The sequence below is a fragment of the Maniola jurtina genome, chromosome 14 (assembly GCF_905333055.1).
Source record: "Maniola jurtina chromosome 14, ilManJurt1.1, whole genome shotgun sequence".
Lineage (NCBI taxonomy): Eukaryota > Metazoa > Arthropoda > Insecta > Lepidoptera > Nymphalidae > Maniola > Maniola jurtina.
The window spans coordinates 11,638,815-11,664,616 of NC_060042.1; the positions used below are offsets into that span (position 1 = coordinate 11,638,815).

The 25,802-nt window shown below is 34.2% G+C and overlaps 1 protein-coding gene across 1 annotated transcript in view; it reads right to left on the reverse strand.

Annotated features, from left to right (window-relative positions):
• Positions 1-24,145, reverse strand: part of LOC123872036 (mucin-17-like) — a 42,232-nt gene extending 18,087 nt beyond the window's left edge. Inside the window, exon 1 of the mRNA XM_045916156.1 lies at positions 23,845-24,145. Coding sequence (XP_045772112.1) covers positions 23,845-24,087 — 243 coding nt within the window. The 5' untranslated portion in view covers positions 24,088-24,145. The remainder of the gene's footprint in view (positions 1-23,844) is intronic.
• Between the last annotated feature and the right edge of the window lie 1,657 nt (positions 24,146-25,802).

Consider the following 25,802-nt stretch of genomic DNA (forward strand, 5'->3'; position numbering starts at 1 on the left):
TTGAGATTAAACGCGCGCAGGATCAAAATGAGGTTTGAAAATGAGTCGATAAAAGGTCTTTTCTGCTCACTTTATATATCAAAATAAAAAAAGAGATTTAAATATATGGTTCTAATTCTAGGTTCTTGGTACGATCCCGATAGAAGATATCGGCCTCAAATAGGCGTTTTGTTTGACAGCCATTTTTACTTCCATCCGAAAAAAAGATCTGAGACTCTCAAATAATTTTCATGACGCACCTAGAGAAATTTTAGTTAAATAGGGTTGAGCTGTCCGTTGTACTTACTTGACCATTTAGGCCAGAATCTAACTGATTTTTTATCCAACTGACAAACTATTGAAGCATAGCAATATATATCTTAAAACTGTGGCAATAGTGTCCCTAAGAGCTTTCGTAGCGACGTAGGCGTAGCTATTGACAAACTCAGAATCAGTAATCAGTATCTTATTAGAACACCGGGCTAATCACATTTTTCGTCTCTCGCGAATTTTGCGTCGTAAAAGCCGGAAGAAAGGATTGCCAAAAATGATCTTGACCAGGACGTTAAAAGTTGTATCTCCCTTAGTCATCGTCATCGTTAACCGATAAACGTCCACAGCTGGACATAGCTCTCTTGTAGGGATTGCGCATGCCCCAGTCTTGCTCATTCCATGTCGTCTTGTCCACCTAATGGGGGGTGTGTGTCTGCCAGCGCTGCGCTTTCCGGTGCAAAGTTGCCATTTCTAGCACCTTGGGGTTCCAATTTCCAACGTCTATCGGTTTTTCGAATTAGTGCCATGCTCACTGCCACTTCAGCTTTGCGACCGTTTCAGCATTCGGGAAGCTTCGAGATGTCTGCTAAAATTCCTCAGTGTTTCAATACCAAAGTCATAGAACAATGCATGTTACCATAACTATCGCTGTAACTGTGGCCTCATAAGAAAGCTCAGATTCACTCAGTGGACGATGGAGAGAGCTATGCTTGGAGTTTCTCTACGTGATCAGAAATGAGGAGTTCCGTGGGAAAACCAGAGTATACGACTTAAAACATATATTTTCATCAAAATTGATAAGAAGTACGTGGAACTCGCGTCGAATACCTAGGTGGTGTCAGTGATGAGTGAATAGTGCAAAAATCAACAAAAATGAAATATTGTCATTGTTTGTGCCAATAGAAACATCGTTAACCTAGGTCTGATTTATAATCTCAATAATTATTATCAAAATCTTTTATTTTTTTATAAATATTAGCTGGTAGTAAAAACTTGATAACTGCCTATAACTTTATTATAAAATCTTAATACGGTTACTAAGTTTACGCAACATTCTGACAAGAAATATTATTTTAACTTTGACTTAACGGTCAATATTAACATAAGCACAGGATGTGTAGGTATATATCTAACCATGCCTTTGGGAAAAAACGGTTATATTAGGCTCCAAAACTTGATTACCTAATTGTATTTCATAAATTATTAATCAAGCATTTGGCAATAAAAACTTAGGTTTACATTTTTTACTTATATGCCCTAGATACGATGTAGATGTAGGCATTGGATTCGATGGAGTAGTCCTACTAAATAGGACCATATTTCCGTCGTCCGTGAGTAATAGGCGGTTAACGTTAAGTAGGTACTTAGTGGAAAAACGTGAGAATTGATATGTGCACTAAAAATCGTCTTTTCAAATAACAATATTTTGACTTATAACCTGTGTTTATAGTTTTTTTATTTACTACTCGCACTTGGATGATTTCAATTTCTTCGACTTGCCGGCCTTTTGCATTATTAAATGATTAAAAGCCGATTAAAAGAATTGAAACAGATACAAAGACGCCTCGTTGTGTTATTAATGTTTCCAATTAACATAAAGACGGCCTTCTGAGTTCGAGACGCATTCGTTATAGTATTCCGTAATGTGTGACAAACCGGGAAAATTGACTCGATTTTTTATTACATAAGAGCACCGAATATAATATACTTAGTACTAGTATAATGAAAGCATGATAAAGCTTCAATATGAGCCTGCACAACTGCAATCAATGGGGTTGTGTGAGTTGCTTGGGAATCAAAGTTAAAAGCTGATTTTCATTTTTCTGTTCTGCGAATGCTCGACAGCTATTCCAGAAAACCATAATATCTATCCATAAACATCGTATCTGGTCGACTATGCCTCGTACCAGAAAGAGATGATTCCTTTAATGTGTCAATGTTTTTTCATAACTGAAGCAGTAGCTCCAAATAGCTTACAGAATTTCCGTTAGTGACTCTACGGGTGATATGATAAAACCCTATTAGGTGAAATTGAAACTAGTTAAATTTTTAGAAATACTTAAGTGCATAAAAAAAATCAGAAAATAGTATAGAAATCTTAAATTTTAGAACAAGATAACACTTAAGATGGCAGTGCTTATCTAGCTAAAACGCATAGGTACCTACTAGGTAGGAACCTACTAGCTTACTTATATTCGAAGTACTGAGTATAGTTACAAGTTGAAACTCCAAAGGTGCCTACAGGTCAACTTAGGCAATGTCCACATAATATTTTGATCATGATCTGAAGTAAACAGCTAAGTACAATTATTATTTATAGCAATTTTATTTATATGCCCACTCCCTCACCCTCGTATTTCAGAAGTGAGGTCATTTATTGCAATACTCGCTGCCAATTTCCGTAATGTTAGTTTTTGGAAACTTGTATGTACCTAAATCATATCACTGATTTATAAATTGTGAATTATAGCCGACAAAACTAGAACACCAAATATGGTATACGGATACGAATTCATTAGTATTTTTTTCGTTTTGTTTTGTGAAACACTTGAATGTAGACTGTTAGTATCTATGCTTATGCTATGTTGTTATTCAACACGGATATTTACCTATAAAGAAAATAATAAAAAACCGGCCAAGTGCAAGTCTGACTCGCGCACTGAGGGTTCCGTACTCGGCTATTTTTTCCAACATTTTGCCCGATAAATTAAAAACTATTATGCATAAAAATAAATAAAAATCTGTTTTAGAATGTACAGGTAAAGCCCTTTCATATGATACCCCACTTGGTATAGTTATCTTACTTTGAAAATTGAAACATATTTATAATATTTTTTTTAATGATGTGACCACAAATTCGCGGTTTTCAGATTCATTCCTGTACTTACCTAAGACCTACCTACCTGCTGAATTTCATGATTCTAGGTCAACGGAAAGTACCCTATAGGTTTCTTAACAGACACGACGGACAGACAGACATACAGACAACAAAGTGATCCTATAAGGGTTCCATTTTTCCTTTTGAGGTAAGGAACCCTAAAAAAACTTATTCATCTACTATATATCTATTATGTATCTACTTAATAGGCGCACTAGGCAATGACATGAATATATAATAGTACCTACTAACAGAGCAATGATTGCAATTTGTTTCAAACATGTGTTACACATACTCCAATTTTTACTATGATTGTGTTATATAATAAGTAGAGCTAAATAAGGTATTTTTCGTGATAGCCAAAGGCACTACCATTAAAACAGATTAAGTATATATTTTATAGTAAGGCAGTACAAATAACAAATGATTTCAACTGGGTCGACTGGGTCATAACAGAGTTAAATAACATCATTTGATTATTATTAAATACCTTGTTAAGATAAGTTAAAAACAAATTAGAATGATCGTACAGCTTAAAGCTAACTGAAAGTTATCTAAGTTCAATCAATAAGACCAAAATTAAGTTATTATTTATTTACCTACATAATAATATGTATGTCTGATAGTTAACAAAGTGATCATAGACCTGCTACCTAATTAATGTACGATGTACCTATAGGTAGTCTTATGCCTGAAAAATAAAAATCTAAATAGAAATATGTAGAAGGGTTTTTAAATCAAATAACTTAATAAATCAAATAAAAACTTTTGCAAGTGCATTTGAATTGTCACTGATTCGAAACATTCTTACATAAAAAAAAATCGTATCTCTTGAGTTAAGATATTGTTAGTGTGGGATTTTTTTTAATAATAAAAAAGCTGCCAACTAGGTAGGTAATAAACAATTTCAAAAGACGTTCGCTTCTTTCGCAATCACAGCTTAGTAATGCGCGTACTCCGTAAGCATTAAAAATGTAAGAAAGTCACCTGTCAGTGTAACTGTCACACTGTCACTTGTTCGCTTTATAGACGCGCCTTGCGCCTGCGCAGCCCGGCCTTCGTCGCAAGCTTTTGTTGTGAAATGATCGTAATTTAAACGCTTTCCTTCTTTAAATCCATACAAATATTAATTACTTAATATTATATATATGCCAACAGTTTAACCGATTTGGATATTTGGTTCAAAATTAGCTTACTTCGTAGGGATGGACATAGGCAATTTTTATCCAGGATAACTAAAGACTTGCCACGGGATTTTCAAAATACCTAAGTTCACGCAGACGAAGTTGTGGGCATCAGTTAGTTTATTGTATGACCACACCTACTCCTCCCGATATTTTTGTCATCATCATCCACCCATCATCGGCTCATTCCTGAGCACAAGTATCCTCTCAGAATGAAAACAGTTTGGCCATTAGTCTACCACGCTGACCAAATGCGGATTTGCAGACTTCACACATTTAATAGGAGATCATCATGGAGAACTCTCAGCTATGCAGGTTTCCTCATGATGTTATCCTTCCCCGTTAAAGCAAGTTATATTTACCTAGGTAACTATTATTCTTTTAATTTGTCACATTTTTCAGCAACCGTAATAGAACTGTGGTAATCGTGGATAATAAAATGCGAAAATAATAAATGAACCAGTTCTCATAGTTCTATAAAGAACTAGTTCAATTAAGCAATGCAAATAGGTAGGTAAACTAAGCTAATTAGACACAATTTCCCGATCACCTTGAGGGGGTGACTAATCTATCTGAGAGAATTGTTTTAGTTATACAATTATTTTAAAAAAAATCGACTCATGCAATTTTTCAGTCAGTGTCGCATAGGAAAATTCCTTAGGGTCCATGAACCAAAACCTAAATTCAGCGCAAGATCGTGGTGTGTGGAAGTCTCTACAACTTACAAGAGACCCATGTCCAGGAGTGGACGCACCCTTATCTGTGAGTGGATTTATATCGATCGTAGGACGATAATGATGATTATAATATAATAATTAATATATAATACTAAAATATTTTCTAAAAACGGTAAAACACGGTTCATAATGGTTCTCTAAATATAATAAAGTTCCTCCAAATAATTAATTTTTATGTCGGAGATAACATATGAATAAAATCAATACTACAAAATATTATGAGATAAGTTCAGATCATGTTCTGATAATACCTATCTGATTATGATTAAACACTAATAAATACGTCAATATGTATGGCTGTCAGTGCACACATTATTTGTCCGCTTAAATTGACGTCAACCTAATAGTTAGTTTGTGATACGGTCTTTTACAAAACACTAGTTTAGCCCGCGGCTCTGACCTCTGTCGAGTTACGATTAGATACAGGTTAATATGTGACAGCTACACCAGTGACCCACGTCAGTTTCATGGCAATATTGCCCTCAAAACTCTATTATAAGTTATAACACATGATAACCTTAGAGCTCTTGATATAAATTGCATTGAAGCTAATTATTCTATCACAATTTAAAGACCTTACGTCTGGAGGTAGATACTTGTCGCAACAGTTTCTCTTCTCTAGAAGAGATAAATGAGTTCTAGTAGGTATGTCCTTTTTACGGGTGAATCATATATGTGCGCATTTCGAAATTTTAAGTATCATTCTATTCTTGGTAGGTAATAGGTATGTATATGTACACCAGACTTCAACTCTTCAATAGAATTGAGATTCTTTGGTTTTCAATAGATGTATTGATTTTATGATATACCTTGATCATCTGCACATAATTATAGATCATTTAGTATAGATCATAGAGTATTTAATTGTTTGTATCATTAATGAATAGCAGACACAAGAATGGTCCCAAGTGAGATCCTTGGGGCACTCCCCTAAGGTATCTGGACCCAATAAAAGGATCTGAGGTGAAGCCTTCACCCTCTTAGCTCTATTTGTAAGGTAAGATTTTAAACCATGAAAGGTAAGGAGTCAAGTCACTTTAATATAGAGTAACGCATTCGTTTTAGGGGTTTTGATATGTTAGATTAAACGAAATATATTGCTATGTGGTTTGAATTACCTGGTAAATGACAGTGCATGCGGCACAGCCTTTTCAATCATCCACCTAGGCACTTGATAGCTATTCCACTTTAATAAATTACTATCAGCCTAGTTTTAATAGTGTAAGCATAACATATTGCGATACATATAGGTACTGTACTCCACTTTCAGGTGTTCGTAATGTGTTATTTAATTGCGTAGGCATTATAAGGTGTCTTTATGGTGTTGATAAACTGCGTGGATTAAGATCGTGTCAATTAAATTTTATTTATGAACACGCCTTTTCTTCTCCGTAAACCTTTAGGCACTATAATATTATGTATCAACTCTCACCATTTTGCCCGGTTCATATTATTCAGTTAATTCATTCAACACTGGCATAGACACGACGTAGCTGTACTTAATTTTTAAAAGAGGTAACAAACAATCAGACAAATAGTAATTTCTGTTATACACTAGATAATGCCTGTGAATTCGTCTGCGTGGATTTACCTAGATTTTTTAATCCGGTGGGAACTGTTTGAGTTTCTCAGATAACCCACTCGTTGTACTTATTTGTCTTACTTAATCCTGGCACAAGTTTTACGCTTACTTGGAGGGGTAAGGGGAATATTAGTCATGATAAATATGGCTAAATATTAATCTTTAAAAAAATGTAGACCATATATTGGAACTCGGGGTAGGTTAAGTTGTCTCCATCAGTCAAACTAAGAAAGATAAGAAAGTATGGAATAGAATCATTAGTCCAGTAGCAATTCAACGTTAGATTGGAAAGGTATTTATTAGAAAAGGTAGTTATTAGAAAATAACAAAATCGTATCGTATAATACCAATAGTCATAATTAAGTCACAAAGAAGCAACTTTACATCACCGACCGTTGTGATGCCTTTTTAACCGACTTCGAAAAAAGGAGGAGGTTCTCAATTCGTCGAAATCTTTTGACTTGCACAATACAACGCAACGATGGTAGAATCTGAAGATGTAGCTGAGAGCCACGAGTGATAGTCCTATGTAATGTGAAATAAATTTTGACATTTGGTTTTTTTTTTTTAATTTAAAACTCTTATATACCTACTTACTCATAGAAAAGTGTCCATATTATTTGTGTGCAGGTGCAACTTCAAATTACAAAATTAATGGGAACTCAAGTTAAATCATTTAAGCGATTAGGTTTAATTGACAACCTACATGCATGTATCATGCATAAATACACACTTTTAATGTAACCTAGACCAACCTATGTTATTCGCTACACACAAATTGATACACAAAATGATATTAAACTAGGTTATAAATTGCAACCATTATAATTATTGCACGATTATATATGCCTCGGTATGGGTGTTGTTACAGTTTTGCATGCATAAATACGCGCTCTAAAATCTAACCTCTTTTTTCTTCATGAGCAAAATCCATCATGGATACCACCGGCCACGGGGTAGCTCTGGTAATGGTTATGTCGGACTCCTACCGACTAAAACCGGCCAAGTGCGAGTCAGACCCGCGCAACGAGGGTTTCGTACTCGGGTGTTTTTTCGATATTTTGCACGATAAATCAAAAACTATTATGCTTAAAAATAAATAAAAATCTGTTTTAGAATGTACAAGTAAATCCCTTTCATATGATACCCCACTTGGTATAGTTATCTTATTTAGAAAATTGAAACACATTTTAATTTTTTTTTAATGATGTAACCACAAATTCGCGGTTTTTCAGATTTATTCCTGTACTTGTGCTATAAGACCTACCTACCAAATTTCATGATTCTAGGTCAACTGGAACTACCCTTTAGATTTCTTGACAGACAGACAGACAGACAACAAACTGATTGTATAAGGGTTCCGTTTTTCCTTTTGAGGTACGAAACCCTTAAAAGCTCACGAAGTTCCATCCCACCGCCAACGACAGAGCACAAGGGAGCGACAACATCTCGTTACTACCTAGTTTCAACCTATGTTATTCACTACACTCAAATTGATACACAATGCAACCATTATAATTAGTTCATATTTGCCCTTGGTATAGGTGTTGTTACAGTTTTGTAAGTATATTAATTATATATTCTGTATGTATAATATATCTATGGTATCTCATTACCATATGCATAAATTCATATTAAAACATGTTTTATTCAAATAGACTCTTACAGTGCCGCCAATCTATTATGACGTAGACATTCACTAATATTAATTTTTGAAAATTCAACCCCTAAGGGGTTAAATTGGGATTCGGTGTAGGCACACGCGACGTGAAGTCGTAGGCACAAGCTAGTAGGTTAATATATTGCAAATCTAGCTGATGCCTGCGACTTTGTCGGCGTGGAGTTTGAAAACTGACGTAGCTCTAGTTCTAATTTTGCTCACACAGATTAGTTGATGGCACTTTGCAACCTCTTTTTAACAGGGCTCTCTCCGTCACTCGTTTCATACAATCGTACTTCCAATTTCATTTGAATATTAAGCAACCAAAGTTCATGAAATTTTGCAGACATATTCTAGAAACTAATATCTGTGTCTGTGGTGTTTTAGATTTTTCTAAAAATATGTAGTTTTAAAATTACAGGGGCTCAAAGATTTGTATGTAAATTTTTAAGACCGTGTAACTTTGATACCGAATATTTTAACAGGAATCTGGAAAACCACAGACATAGATATTAGTTTCTAGAATATGTCTGCAAAATTTCACGGACTTTGGTTGCTTAATATTCAAATGAAATTGGAACTACGTTTGTATGAAACGAGTGACGGAGAGAGTCCTTTTAAGCGTCAAAGGTTGGTTGTGAATTTACCATTCGAACTTCGGAATGTCATTATTACTCAATACACCTTCGATCTTAAATAGGCTTAAAATTAATATATTTATGAATAATTATTTTAAACTATATCAATGTAAACGATGTGATAGGTATGTTATGGCATCACACAAACCACTACTTCAAACATAATTTGGCTAGAGAAACTCAAAATATATAAATGAACTCTATAATTTACTAGATCCATCATCATGATCAACCCGTCCATGGTTCACTACTGAGCACGGCTTTCCTCTCAGAATGAGAAGGATTTGGCCACACCGACTGACGTACACATCTTTAAGAACATTATGGAGAACCCTTAGGCATACAGGTTTCCTCACGAAGCGGTTTTAAAACGCACATTTGACTCCGAAAAGTCAGAGGTGCCTGCCCGGGATCGAACTCCCGACCTCTCCAATATGGACCTCCAACTAGGTCTATGGACCACTTATAAATTTTATGAATCATCGATAAATTCATATTGTACACATTCAAGCTGAGTTTGTAATTTATAACAAAGTGTTAAACATGCCTGTATAAATTAAACTAGTCTGTGGACGGATCCATATTGTTCTCATTACCATAATAATATGATTACATACTATTAGTTATTTCATTACTTTATTAGATCGTTTATTTCCATGTCACCGTCACACCTCTGTTTAATTTACCTACACTGTGAACGGATGCATATTAGTATCATTACCATATAAATATATTGCACGTTAGAAATTTTATTGTGCATTTAGATGTTATTTATTCGATTACTGGCCCATAATTTTATTGATAATGTAATATTGTGCCTAGTTTGTTAGAAAGCACTTGTTTAGTGTGACTAAGACCAGGATCTGCGAATAAGTAGGTACCTAGTACTTACCTACTATATTGCCATGAATATAAATTACTAAAAAAGACTTACTTAGGTACGTATTTTCTATCGCCAAATAAATTTTAACTGATAAATAAAGATATTTTAAAAGATTCATACCTAAGTAACACGATCCCCGCAAAAACCGTCTTTAGACCACAGTTAAACGTTATACCTAATTACGTAGGAATTATAAAACATTCATCTAAATAACAATAATATGAAGGTACATACTAAATGTATTTAAAAAGAAAATAACAAGAGTTAGACTAGTGGTAAAAGTTAAACAAGAAGATGAAAAGTTAGGTAGGTATGTACTATGTGTTATGTAAGAATTTCATAACAACCTAGTTTTAGAAATCTAGATTTTTCTTCAAAAATAAGTTTAGCAGTTAGAAAATTCAGATTTACCTACACCAAAGAAGATTTAATTTTTCAATTTATATGTATTTCTTGAGAAGTCTGTTAAATTTGTAATCCATAATAGTCATAATAGAATGTTAACGATTCATTTCAATGATTGATTCGATCTATCGATCGCACATATGGATCTTAAATAATCTTATACTTGGTTAAACTAGTTAATATCTATTGTAAATCTCTGTCTGTGCACATTAAATGCCTCATATTATATTTTTCGTACTTTTTTTTCACTTGTAATTAATAAAAATACGCATTTTTAGCAGTATTTTTTTTAAATTAACTTAGAAACCTGCAGTGCTGACTGCAGTGGTCGTATTGGTAAGTGGTCATAACGGACCCAATCGAATTGACCGTTTGTATTATTCTTGATTAAGGCCATTTCCACATTAAAATCAAAGGAAGCCCATGATTATTCAACACTAGTTTTGTAATATGACACTTAGAGCAGTATAATTATAACATTTATATGACGACTTAGCTATAAATTAGAATGCTAATTGAGAATAAATTCATCTTCGAATTGACGCTTTGTTGCGACACGGTCTCGAAACTAAGTAACAAGCAAGTTGCAAAGTCGGTTTTTTATTAGGTTTTCTTTATATGTGATAATTAATTAAAGATGTTACAGGGTCATGGATTTCAAAGTATGACATTTTTGTAGAGACGCTACCAATATGAATAATGTCTGCGACAATGACCTGTGTAGATTATGAAATCATTTCACGTCCCAAATCAGAGCCTATTAATTTATTTATACAAGATTATTGTTTAATATGCCTATACTTTACATTCAATATACGTTATCTACCTACTTAAAATAATGTTCTGTATTTTTTTTTGCACATAATTTTTTTTTTGTCATGCATCGAAAAAGGTATTTAATAAATTTATTTTCATTAATTAATATTTAATGCAAAATAAATATTTAATAAGCCTATTCATCAAACAATAAACGTTTCCTACTTAAAATATTTTCTAAATTTATTTGCACATATAACATTTTTTTTCATGCATCGAAAAAACGTACCTACTTACTAAATTTATTTTCATTATTGACTTGGAAAAATTTCACGAGTCTTTTCATGTTCAATACTATATGACTACGGTAACATTTTTAACAATGAATTAAAATCAAATGGAATAATAACTTAATTAAAAAAAAAAACAATACATAAATAGAAAATTAGATAGATATGATATTATACTTATGATGTAGTGATTATTAGGTATAATTTTTGCCAGTGAATAGGTATTATAGGGTTAGATAGGTAAAGGTTGCCTGGTAGAGATTGCTCCAAGCAATAAGGCCGCCTTTGCACACAATTGTTTTTTCTGCTTTCTTCTTCTGTGTTGTGATCCTTTACATGTGTTTTATGTGCAATAAAGTGTTTCTATCTATCTATCTATAGGTAAGTACTTGGGATTATAAGCTACCCACTTCGTAAGAACCATAATATACTTAGTAGGTACAAAAAAATATGCTAAAATTTAAAATATTAATAATTAAAATTAGTCCAATCAGATAATTGGCAATTGATTTGACCCGTTTGGCCTTATGTGACACTATTAGCATGTAACATGTTACATAAAGAGAATTGAAGTGGGCGCGGCGTATTATCGGAGCCATATTATTATGTAGAGCTTATAAATTAGTATATATGACAAAGTTATTATGTATTTAGGGGCCGTTCCGACGTAATTGGATCAACGATCGGCTCCCCAAGGCGTACTGCTTGTTTGACATTTGCTCTTTTAACCATGTAAGGTCTTTTGAGGATCGATCCAAAAATACCAGAATAAAATAAAATGGCGTGAGAATGACCGAGGAAATTCTCATTTCCGATCCGGCTTTTGCTTGTGCAACTCATCGGTGTCAGATATAGTGTCATCATAATAGGATGTAAACAAATAACATTTTATCAACGTGCGGATTGCGCTTGATTTCGATTAAATATCATAATGGTGGTGTTAAAATTTACTAGTAAGATAACTCAAAATTTAAAAAACCCCTACACAAAAACTATATATAATATATTCTATAAGAAAACTAGAAAAGAGCTGATAACTTTGAAACGGCTGAACCGATTTTCTTCGATTATTATTGCTAAGAACACTCTCGATCAAGCCACCTTTCAAACAAAAAAAAAACTAAATTAAAATCGGTTCATTCGTTTAGGAGCTACGATGCCACAGACAGAACACAGATACACACGTCAAACTTATAACACCTTACAACTTTTGGGTCGGGGGTTAAAAAATTATGAGTTTTAGACCCACTTAAAACTCACAAAACATTCAGCACTATTCAATTTTTCAAAAGGCCTAATTTATTTTTAAATATTTTAATTTGGAAAAGGTATTTTTTGTTATAGAATTTACTTAAATGTTTTGTTATGAAATGGTTTGTGCATTTTGGAGTGGAGACCATGGGTTCGTGGGGCGTGAATGCCAGATCCTTTATTAAAGACCTGTCATCCCGTCTTGGGGAGTCCACGGGTGACTGGAGGTCTGGCAGTTATCTTGGTCAGCATATTAGTCAGGCCAATTCGACGAAGTAACGCAGCCAGCGTCATGGGCACCCTGCCTCGTTACAGTTATTTGGATGACATTTTCGTTTTATAATTTTTATATTTGAGTATTTTTAGTGTTTGTGAATATTGTTATTAATTATTATTTCATCTATTAAAAATCCTTATAAGCTTAAATGGTTTGTAATTCCAATTAAAAATACCGTACAATGCGTAAGTAGGTATTGTATGTCTCTTAATATTATTTTAAACCAAAATTGCGAAACCGGCATGATTTCGCTTGCAGAGTCTGAATTTATTTTATTTATTTTTATTTTATTGTATTTAAATGATTCTTACAGCTATTTACATTGTATTCTTAGCGCCCTGAATCATGCCGTTTCCGCAATTTTCAGATAACAATTTATTATAAAGGCAAAATGTATTTACTATACACTTTATTAAACAAATAAAAATATGCCTTCTTAATCTTTATACCGAGATTTTTCGTATCTATTATTAAGCTAAAGACATTAGATATTAATAAATTAAATAAAAATTATACTTTTCATTGTTTATGTGTTATATTGATTTTTAATTTGTTTCTAAAGTGATATCATTTTTATTTATTATCCAATCAGCACATAATTAGACCATTCGTGATTTTGATATACGAGTTCCATATAAATTGTGTGAATTTGAATATTAATGTGATTGTTTTATTATTTGTTGGTGCTTTTTTAAAAGTTTTCTTACCCGAATTACGCGCTGCGGAAATCGAGGGCAAAGCTATTCACTACCCATATTATAAATTGCAAAAGTAATTTGGCTTATTGTTTTGTTCTTCAATCACGTCGCAACTTATATAGACCTGGAAAGTGTCATTGTCTGCTTTTTATATGAAATCCAAAAGAAATCCAAGGAGATCGCACGGAAATTTTAAAAACCGAAACGGACGAAGTTGCGGGCATGAGCTGGCTAAAATATATTTCATATTTAAGATAATTTACACCACATGTTGTAAAGTTACATAAATTTGCAGAACGAGGGACGCCATTAAAAACTGACCTTATGAATGATTTTGTTACGTTACCAATATTAAAGGTGACCATCCAGCTAGAACATACGCAGAACATCCTGGTCATTTAATTGCGTAAGCAAACATAGATTTTAAAAAAACACATGATAGATTTGCGCTTGACGATAATCATGCCACGGTGAAGTCTAAGTTGAAGCACGCTTGCCTAGAAGATACTTATTCATTCTTGCTTTGAAGGTATACTTAAGTTATATACGTAATAGGAAACATGGACGCCGGGAGGATGTTCCAAACCTTAGCGGTTAGTATCAGAAAAGTTAAGCAAAAATGTTTCGTACGACTCATTGGATTGGATGTCAACCACACAAGGATGCCAACACTCACTATTTCTTCCTGTTGTGTGGTAGAACCGTGAAGTGTCCACGATTGTGGAGTTCCAGAGCACACTCTCCAAAAGACATATAAATCCATGAGATAGAAGACGTATCGTCTCAAAAGTCGTTTTTGCTAACTCAGTGAGAAAAAGTGTAGGTAGAACTTTTCATAAGACAACATTTTTTCTCACTGAGTGAGCAAAAACGATTTTTGCTCACTGGTTTTAGACAGCAATGGCGCACTTTTTGAGTTAGTGAGGTGAGAAAGTATTTTCATGCACCATTTTTAGCATTAGTCGCTTCAATCAAATTCAATTTATGAAAAAATCGGAGGAAAGAATTAAATAAAACGAATGAAGCGCTAACTTGATGTAAGATTTTTTTGTAAACATAAATTTAATTTTTTAATCTAATTATTAATAAAATCACGGTCATATCCTATTTATGAATGTGCCCGCATGGTTACACTACAAATACTCGAAATCGAATTAATTAAACGGGTTTTTAAGGTTAACCCAGTATCAGCTGTGAGTATCAGAGAGACAAATAAAGCTTTGCAATGATCGCTATCACTCGTTTTATAAGCGTATTAATAAAGCTTTATAACTTAACCTACAAAGAAAGATTTAGTGATAACTTTCTGAAACTTTAGGTATTTGGCAATCTTGCCCTTGCGAATATTTTGACCATCTCCCTGGCCGCTGTGGTAGTATACTTAGTGGGAGGTCTCAAATTTATGACGTGCAGGGGTAATTTTTAAATTTATTATTTCTTAATTATATTCTGCTCCGTTTGGCTTGGTGGCGACTTCGGACGAGGCTAGTTAATATCCTGCTTGCAAAAACATGGCTGCTAGCGATAGGTATAGTTTTCGATTTTCTTCTGAATTTTTTTAAAACCGAATTGCGTAGAAACGTTTAGAAGTACTTAGATGTCTTTAATAATATGCACCAATATCCCTTTCTAGCGTGCATGCATCGTTACCTACCACAAGGGCTGTCAATGGCTATCAGTGATCGAATGAAATATAGTTCTCTAATCTAAGGAAAAAACATTCTTAGACTCTTAACCCTTCTCAGGACAAAGCACATCGCTAAGTAGGTACCTAGTGGGCTGGCCATGGGTTAGAGATGAATGACCTTTAAGAAAAATCTACATTTAAATCCGTTTTGGACCCACAACACGCAAATCAAAAAAATTATAATCCTGTGTAGTATGTACTAGGTAGCCATCAAAAAATAAGATACCTATAAGATAGATATAAGGTATTTAAGTAGGTCTATATAGACTTAGATCTAATTGATGTAATGATGCAGTCAGATGAAACTAACTAACACGAGAGAGGTTTAAAAAACCTGCCTATTCAATGACACATATAAATCTTCGTTTAGATAAACTTAATTCAATCTAAAGGCTAATAAATCTGAAATGACCATAACAAGTGTGTAACAATTTCGCAACTAGTGTAGTGACATCGACAACTGGACCGGGACAGGTTTTGTCGATATTGTGCTAGGTACCAATGTGCGTCGATATGTTTCGAGTGGTTTTGAAATTCGCACGTGTACGGAACCACGTATGCAACATAGGGCGCAGTTCGTTAGATTTGCAATACGGTAAAATATAGAGCAATTGCGTTATAGATAAAACATTTAAATTGGTTTAGAGTTATTTACATGTAGATATGTTAGTTCCTACTTGATATATTATATGATTACACGCGTGCATAATTTATGGCTAGTGAAAATCGTGGTTGGTTATATTATTATTCACTTTGGCCAAGGAATAATTGAATTTATTTTCTAAAACACGTTTCAACCCACAATCAAGTCAAATGAGATATCTATTATGAAAGAAAAGAATTATGAATGTTTAGAAAGAAATATCCACGATTTAATCAGGATATTTCCTAATATTAAGTATGTCTGTTACATTGGTTCGATACTACTACCATTAAGCTTGTTAAAATCTCGCGAACATTTGCGTTTTTTTTTAAATTATGGAACATCTTAAAACCAAAGACCTTATAAGTCTTAAGTGTTACTTATTTATAAGTTGCTTAGCAGTTAGAAATAGATAAAATATTTATTTAAATTCTAACATAATATTTATCGGGGTCACACTTGTAATCAAAATTATCAAATAGAATAAATTAACCAACCGATCTAAATATTCCTACATACGCTTTGTGTATATTTTTTTTATTTTCCAAACTTCTATAATTATTTATTTCAGTCCTTAAAATGATGATCTTGAAAAAGCTGTAAAGCTTTTAACTTCCTTCCGACCAATTACACACAAAATAATATTACGAACAAAATAACGAAATAAAGAAAGTGACGTTACATACATGCTGTTTCAATGTCGGCTTGTTTTAACTAAGCTGCAAGCACACTATAACTGTCTTGTGATATGATTTGCCACGACAGAAGGAAATTGGAATCATAAGTTTTCTTAACGCGCTTAACTATCTACGTTCTCCATACAAATATAGTTTGGGTCTTATTAATTGATTAATTAATCAAAATCCAATCCAGGCACAAACCTTTGAGCCCTTGTACCTTTGAACCTACAAATTTTTCGCACTGACGCTTTCGCTCGAAACGCGTTCTGATTGATCGATCGTTACGCCAGATTCAATGCCATCACCACAACGCAACAGTGTGTTTACACCTTTATTCATTAATTGAGAGCCGTGACTTTATTCGGCCTGTCCTTTCATCCATCCTTGTTTAGGCCATATGTTATCTGTGCTCGTGTGATCTGTCTTTTTAATTGAATGTTAGAGGATTTAATCTGTATTTTTTGCGTTCGTTCTAAATTCGAATATGTAATGACGCGAATAATAGAGGTTGCTGACTTTTATTTATGTTCTACATCTGATTCTATTTTTGTATATCATTGAAACAAAAAAATTATTTCCGTCAATTAAAAAAATAAATTTAGGTCATTAAGAACTAACACATAGGTAATGAGTCCCTAAATATCACGAATGGACTTTTGGGATAGTATTGACAAGAGGCAGAAACCCGCGTAAAACTCTAAATAATCTAATAACCTAATTAAGAAGTCCTAGATAAGTAAATGTTTTCTAGAGTCATGCGTGCATTTTTCAATATGCTTAAGAAAGAGTGCAACAATGGCAAAAGGGAAAGAAGAGTTTTTATTCATACTATCGATAGTCGCAATTTATTTTATCGATATAATAATATGGTACCTTCATTTACGGTACGACACTGGTTGTTTTCAGTTTTCGTAATTTTAAGTGTTAATTTTAGTCAATGAAATTTATTTTTATGTAAATTTTAATTAATTGATTTCATATCAGGTACACCGCGAAACGAACTAGGTAGTATCTCTTTAATATTCTTGCGAATTTCCAAATACTGAGATGACTCAACAAATTATACAACAGCTAGTAACATTTGGGTGCGGTACCGAATCTACACGAGATCGCGCCAAAACAAGAATAAAATAGGATACAGTTTGAGGTCCGCTATAATTATTACTATCAGAAAATTGCCGACTTCGTCTGCGTGGATTTGGATTTTTAGAAATCACGTTGATCTTTGATTTTCCAGGATAAAAAGTACTTAACCTGTGTCACCCTTCAGGTTTTAAAATCGATGAAAAAATCACGATCAGTTTCTCTGTAGTGGCGTGATGACGGACAAACCAACAAACAAAGACAGGTTCGCATTTTTATTATCGGTAGAGAATAGAGATCTGTCGTAATAATACGGTTAGTGAGTGTAGTTTATGCCGTTGTAAACAATCTTTAAACTAAAATAACAGATGTAGTTAATATCCCTCTCAAAGCGCTCTCTACAAAAAATGCATCAAATGCGGATCGATTTGGAAAATCGATATTATGGGTGTCATTTTCGAGGATTTTTATAAATAGAAACTGATAAGAAAACGATTTCCAATTATAAGTTTGAGGTGCCTCTCACAAACTTTTGTAAAATGAATGGGCATTGTTTTAGGGTGCTTATATGAAAAGGATTTCCATTTTTAAGTTCCATAAAACAGCAACCAAAATACCATACTTTCTTGCTGAGCAAATTTTTACTCATTAAGAAGGAGAATAAAAATAATTTTGTATTATTGTTTTTATTTAGGAATGCATAAATTACAATTATACAAGTAAAAAAGAATCGTAAAACGAATATAAACGGCAAAACGAATATACGCACCCACTTTTTTAAATTAACATAAATACCTACTCAGGAGCTTATAAAAACAATAGGTATGATTTTATCTCACGGACATCATTCGCCTGTCAATATCTCGACATAACAATAGAGACCGCCGAGTGAGACACGCTGAACTGCATTCCAAATTTGAATTTCAAGAGAGAGCTGTCACTTTGACACACGTCAATGTTGTTCGACCTTGACACACTGCGAAATTCAAGGTCGAAGAGTGAATGATTTAAATGAATCATTCTATTTAATGAGTCACAGAGTAAAAATGTGTAGCTATAATAGACGAATGGTTAATATTTAATAAAGCACATTTCTTTGGCGGTTTTTTTTATGAGCTTTATAAGCTTTTACGATATCTCAATAAAATAAACAATTTCAGTGACTAATTAGAGTCACTTTAATGATAATAGTATGACAACCTCGATTACTGTTTATCGATATTTTAATGGTATGCTATAAATAAATTATTATACTTATAAGTTTGCTGTTTCCTTCTTTTGGTGAAAAATTATACATTAATGAATCCATTCGTAGAGGATTCAGTTCCTTAAATAGTAGGTCAAAATCTATTTTTTCTGTAAAAAATATTTTTCTGGTCTAGCTAGAATGTAATGCGTGCAACGCGTATCTTTTTTCATTACATAGTACTTTTTTGGTAGTGCATACTCGTAGTCGTATTGAAATTTCAATGCGACTATGCACTACCAAAGAAGACTACAATTTGAAATAACAATTTCTGAAGTCCTGAGTGTGTTATGCAATGATTTTCTATCAATAAAATACCTACTTATCGATTTCTATGAATTAATAGTGAACAAAATGTTTGTAAAAAATATTATGTAGGTAGGTACATGGTACTAAAGAATTTCCTTTTCCGTTACTTTAAGAGATTTTTATCTTTTAATGAAAGCGCACCCAATCCGCAAACATGAAGATAATATCATTTATAGATTTGTCGAGTAGGTATATTGTATAACTTCAAATACTGAATTAAAATTATATAATACCTACGCCACAATACAATGCACATTCCTATAAAACGAAACGTGGTACTTATTATGATATCAGATAGATAAGCACTTCATAAGCTTGAAAGTAGATAGAAAAAAACCAGCCAAGTGCTAGTCAGACTCGCGCACCGAGGGTTCCGTACTCGGGTATTTTTCCGACATTTTGCTCGATAAATCAAAAAGTATAATGCATAAAAATAAATAAAAGCCTGTTTTGGAATATACAGGTAAAGTTACCCCACTTAGGGGAAGTGCCCTACGTGTGTTACGTTTTGATTCCCTTGAATCGACGGACAAGACAGACAAAACAGACAGACAGACAACGAAGTGATCCCATGAGGGTTCCTTTTTTCTTTTTGAGATATGGAACCTTAAAAAAGTCAGTCATATGGCATTAACATAAAGGAAAAAGGTTGTCGAAGCAAAGATTACGGCGAAATTTAAAAGATATCATCAAACATGACTGCATTCATTAAGTAAATAAGTGGATTACAAGAGGGATAAATCTGCAATACAATGTTTGTTTTGCGTAATACAACACCTGCTTCCCGGCGCTTCATACGAGGTCGATGCACACGAGAATGCAGTCAACGACGTGATAACGTCACTTTATACTAGGGTTGTCAAACTTTAAATTATATGAGTATTTTTTTTAATACCACGTTTTTAAAACGAGCTAAACGAGTTAATATTGCGTTGCTATCTAGTTCCAATCTATGTTTAAAATATCAATCTACAGGAAGTTAATTTAAATTTGATTAAAGAATTTGTACTGAACAGCACATGCGAAAAAATAATAATAAACGCAGAGACATGAAATCGAGTTAATATTGCATTGACATCAGGGGGCACGGCAGTGCCCTCGCCAAGACGAGCCAAACGCGGCGGCCGGGGCGCTACGTACCTTTTTCTCGAAGTGTTTCTATTATTAAAATTAGCAATATTCTATGTTTCAAATTACAAAGCTCTTGGCTGCTAAGCTCTAACTCTTCGGGAAGTAGGTTTAAAATCAATTACAAAACTTGAATCAAACAGACGGGCAAACATTCAAAAAACTCGACCCCTATTAGTTTTTTTTTTGTGGTTTTTAATGGAAATTTTTTGTTTGGTAATATCCGTAATTTGCACACTAGAAAGCAATTTTGAGGGTAGCTAAATATTGATTGTACACAAATCAACGCCAACTTCCACTTTGGTTTCGCAGGATAATTTTACAACAGTAATAGGTGAAATCTAAAACTTTTACGTAAACGTACTATCTTCAATTTTATACTTTTTTGGAAAATTTTGTGATAGCCCTATCTACATTTTAAGAACGACAACACGTCTGGTTAGTTATCTTTTAAGTACTACAATTATTATTTTGCCGTAAAGGTAAAGTATGCAATTTTAATTACTGGCTTAAAAAGGACTTTCTGAGTTCGACGCATCTGTTTCAGCAACGAAGACAATATCTTTGTAGATATTATGTTTCAGGTACTCCTTCTAGATTAAGTCGTAACGGTCTCATCTTAGACTGAAAACCATCACCGAATACAAAAAGATTTTAAAATGCAGCCATCACCAATTCCGGTAATTTACTTACTTTCAATGCCTACAGCAATATTTTAAAATGATTTTTAAGCATTTTAAATGCGAAGGGTTACTATGTCATGAAAGTAAGGTAAAGTAAGAAGGTTGTACCATTTTGGATGTTAATTATTTACATCCGTTCATTCGAGCTTCAATGAATTCACCGAATGACTTTTAACTTTTCATTAATTAACTTCAATTTATTTTTTTAATTTATAGACTAGCGGTCGGCTCAGACCTGCTGGGAAGTGATGATGCAGCTTAAGACGGAGCACGCTTGCCTAGAAAATACCTATTCATTCTAGATTTATGTATTTTTAAAGAGAAAGAAAAACCAACATCTCTACTAATTATTAAGAAAACTGGCGCTTTTTATCAATATGTACTCAAATCTTTGCATGATATAAACATAGATAGCTATACTACGAAAAGAGCATGCTTGGAAAGTTCGTTAAAAAAGAATAGGTACCTACTTTCAAGTCTGTGCGTTCACATTCATTTTGTTTTTGCTGAAAGTAATGTAATGTGACGCAATTCGATACTAAAATAAATTAATAAGTACGTTATAATTCCATTTTAACACATACTTCCGTACATTATTATTTCCGGGTTTTAAAACCTAAAATGTGGACATGTATTGTGGTTCATATAAACTTAATTAAGTTTTGAAGTAGGTACATATTTAAAAATATAGGTAGCTATTACCTACGTATATTATACACTTAGTACTTACGATACTCTCTAAAGTCAAAGTTGTGAGCGTAGCGTCAGTAGAGTTAATTTCAATTCCATTTTCTAGGGCTATTCAAAATTCAAAAAAGGTATCTAAATTGTTTTCAAATTTCCATAAAAATCTTCTAATGTAATAGACACCTTAGTTACTTAATTCTTATTCTAGGAACAATGATGTTGCAGACAAAATGTTAATTGGTAACAAAGACACTCAGCAGTACACTGGAAATATTTTAAGGCGTTTGTTACGTGAGCGGTGTTGTAAGAGTGATTAGTATGTAGACAGACAACGGACGTACAATGAGAGCAATTAGCACCGGCTTGCCCCGAACTTTCTTTACGAGGATACGGTGATTCGGCCACTTACGAAATAAAGGCGCAAACACATTACCGTGGCGTGATGGAACGACACACCAGTGCACACTTTTCAGTCTCTTTCTTGATGGCGATGTTGTAACTTTGTAGACGGACTTCGTCTGTGTTGGCGTTTGCTGGCGTGGGTGCTCTGCCTTTTTGGAGTGTTTTTTTTTGTTAAAAGTGGCTGGGTTTTGTGTTTTACTGGTGTTTTTGGTTGTGGAACTGACTGGGAAGCGCCCTGAAGGGGTGCCGCGCGTGTGTCGGCGAGGGCCGGCACAGACGATCGACGATACTTGTATAGTTTTCCTAACTTGTAAATAGCTACAAACTTGACATTGGCTAATCTTTGTAAAGCCAGACCAGAGAGAAAAAAAACTTTGTAGACTCGTCCAGTGATCAATTTGTAGACGAATAATGGACGTACAATGGGAGCAATTAACACCGGTTTGCACCGAACTTTCTTTGCGAGGATACCTACCGTGATACGGCCACTTACGAAATAAAAGCGCAAGCGCATGACTAGTAACGAAGATTTGAACCGATGTAACTTCGAGACTAAAGATTTTTACGGAAATCTGGCAAACTATACAGACACAGATATAAATTTCTAGAACGAGTCTTCAAAAATTCCTTGATTTTTATTAGTTAATATTCAAATGAGAACCAAACTACGTCTTATGGGAAGCACTGAGAGAATTTTACAATGTAGCTATAGTAAGCGACAGGTCGACATGGCAATCGGGGTATGAGGCGGGGGACGCTCCGCGCACCCGCACGTCACTCGCGCTATCCCGCACCTATAAGCGCGGGGCTGTGCGGGTGTCGATTGCCATGTCGTCCTGTCGCGAACTATAGATGTCACAGATTGCATATTTTACGTCAGTAATATAATATCTAGCACATCACACACATTAAATTAGTAATCTAGTAATAGTAAATGACATCACTATCCTCGGCATTTCCAAACACAGAAATCCGCTTAGTCTAATTTATTTGATTTGTAATTAATTCTACTATCCGTTATTTTATTTATTCTTTATTTGGTAAATAAATACTTAATTTTACAAGGTCACCAATTAGTGTATCCTGCAAGCTTCCGAAAAAACACGCAGGATTTTCATGAGAGGTGGGAAATAAATTATATGAAAAATGATCATTAAAAAAACTTTAAGCTAACTATCGGGTTGCTAGGTTCCAAAAATTATAACTTTACATAAGTTTATTATTCATGACTTAATTGTGTTCGCGACTTCGTCCGCGAGAATTTAGATGTTTTAAAATCCCCTGGTAACTTTGATTTTTCGAGATAAAAAGTAGGATCTTATCCGTCCGTCCGTCCGTCTAATGATGATACCCACGACTTCGTCAAGTGCATAATTAGGGTGTTTAAGAATCCCCTGGGTACTTTTTGGTTTTCCGGGACAAAAAATGGCTATAAAATAGTTCCCAATCCGTACCAAATTCGTGAAAAGCCAGCAGACAGACGCATTGTCGCATTTAAAATATTAGTATGGCGATTAAAATGAATGAGAGCTACCCAAATTCCAAATTGGTCTAACTTATCAAAAAAGGATCCCTAAAAAATTTTAAACTAACTATCGGTTTCTAAAAATAATATTTTTTTACAGTAGAATGATTTATAGCAATCCAAACGGGACCAAAAATAATTCTGACCCATCGAAATTTTTCTGTCTTACACAAGTAACTAACATCAACTAAAAATAAAATCATCTAAGCAATTTTCAATTCAAATTAGGTCGGAAAATTGCCGGAAAACTATCACACAACAAGATAATAAAAGCACAAACCTTATCAACCTCCGAAACCCGCAACACAATCTTGACCCTCGGATTGTCTTTCCTATATTCCTTTAGCAAAGCGTCGAGTTTTTCTCCTCTTGCGTCGCCCGCGTACACGAGATGCGTACACTCGGTAAAGTCAGATGCGCGCGCGCTTTCCACATAACAGACAAGGCGGGCGGCGCCGGCGCCTGCACCCTCCGCCGAAAACACCGCGGCCGCAGCCACGCAAAGTAACCAGAGCCACATCATTAAAAAAAAGTAAAAACGATCAAACTGTCATCTCTGTTCGATTTTCAAAAGCGCGTTGGTCGGTCGATCACCGCAGTACGAGTGGCGGTGCCGCCGCAGCCGGCCGCTGACATAGGCGTCCCCGCCCTGACGGTGGTGGTCGCAAGGCCAAGCGCTCACCGTATTCTCGTAATTGGAGCTTGGGGCACTCGGCTGTCAATGCTTTCATGTCACTTTACTGACTTGGTGTAGGTAATGTAGGGACTTTCTGACATGTACAGCTGAGAATTATAAAAAATTGGTGAAGCGGTAGAGTTTCCAAAAATCCATAACCACATCCTTGTTCATTTTAATCAAAAGCCCAAATACAAATTTCCATCAATGTCTTGGAAAGTTACGACTTTTCACACAAATGTTCAACTCCTATATTTTAAACCACTTGGAGATAGAATTTCCAAAAATCATAAAATATGTATTTCTTTTTTTTTTAACCGAAAGGCCGTGTACCAATTTTCATGGATATAATTTTAAAAATGAAGGACTTTTATACAAACTTTCACCCTCTTTTTAACCCGCAGCGGTACCATTCATAATTCATGCCTATACGACACAAAAAGAACTTATTATCAAAAAATGTCAGCTTTGTAATCAAATGCAAACTTTTATTTATGTGCTCGTTCACATAGAAATACAAAATAATAAATATATTATAGAAACATAGACAGAAAGTTTTGGTTAAAAACTTTTTTTTAAAGTTTTCCTGAAAATGTAACTTCCCGTAAAATTGGAACGCACGCCGAAAGCTCTACTTTAGATCTGTGAATAACTTAAATTAATTTGATTGATTTATTGCATATTTAATTAAGTTTCATTGTTTATTAATATAATATATTATTGTATATTAAATATTTAAACTATTTAATGTTATAATTAAGATAATTTTACATTTAATATCGCATATTTTACCACAAAATACATATACAGCGTTGTGCGTTGAACCGAACCGATCAATACATCCGGGTATTTGAGCTCCATATAGCCTCGCTAACCGTTAATGCCTATTAAAAGAATAATAATAGGTATAAGTATATATTATGGTATACTAGATAATATAGAAGAATATAGGTTTTTAAAAAATCCCGGGTACTCTCTTGGATTCTTTGGGATAAAAAACTTATGTCTGTCCCCGAGATATATTATAAGCGTACTTTGTACAAAATTTCACCAAAACCGATGGGTCCAAAAACCAATTTAAAGCCAAAAAGGATGGGTCGTGAAAAATTTGCAGACAGACAGACACACTTTCGGATCTATATTTTTACTCATATTTTGAAAAACCTGCATGCCTGAGAGATATAACCATAATATTCCGAAAGGTAGTGAAATCTGCTAATCCACATTTAGCCATCGTGGTAGACTATATAGTCGAATCCTCTCATTCCGAGAGGAGTGCCCTGTTCAGTAGTGAGCCAGCTATGTGTTGATGATAAACGTTTAACGACCTCGCTGGTGTAGTGGTGAGCAATGTGGCCTTATAAGTGGGAGGTCCCGGTTTCCGTTCCCATCATGGGCAATTTGGGACTTTATACTATCTAAACTGTTTCTGGTCTGGTCTGGTGGGAGGCTTCGGCCGTAGCTAGTTCCACCATACGGGCAAAGCGTCCCGTTACGATACCGCCGTGGAAAAACCGATCAGGGGTATGGGTTTAGTTTGCCATATCCCTTCCAAGTAAGCC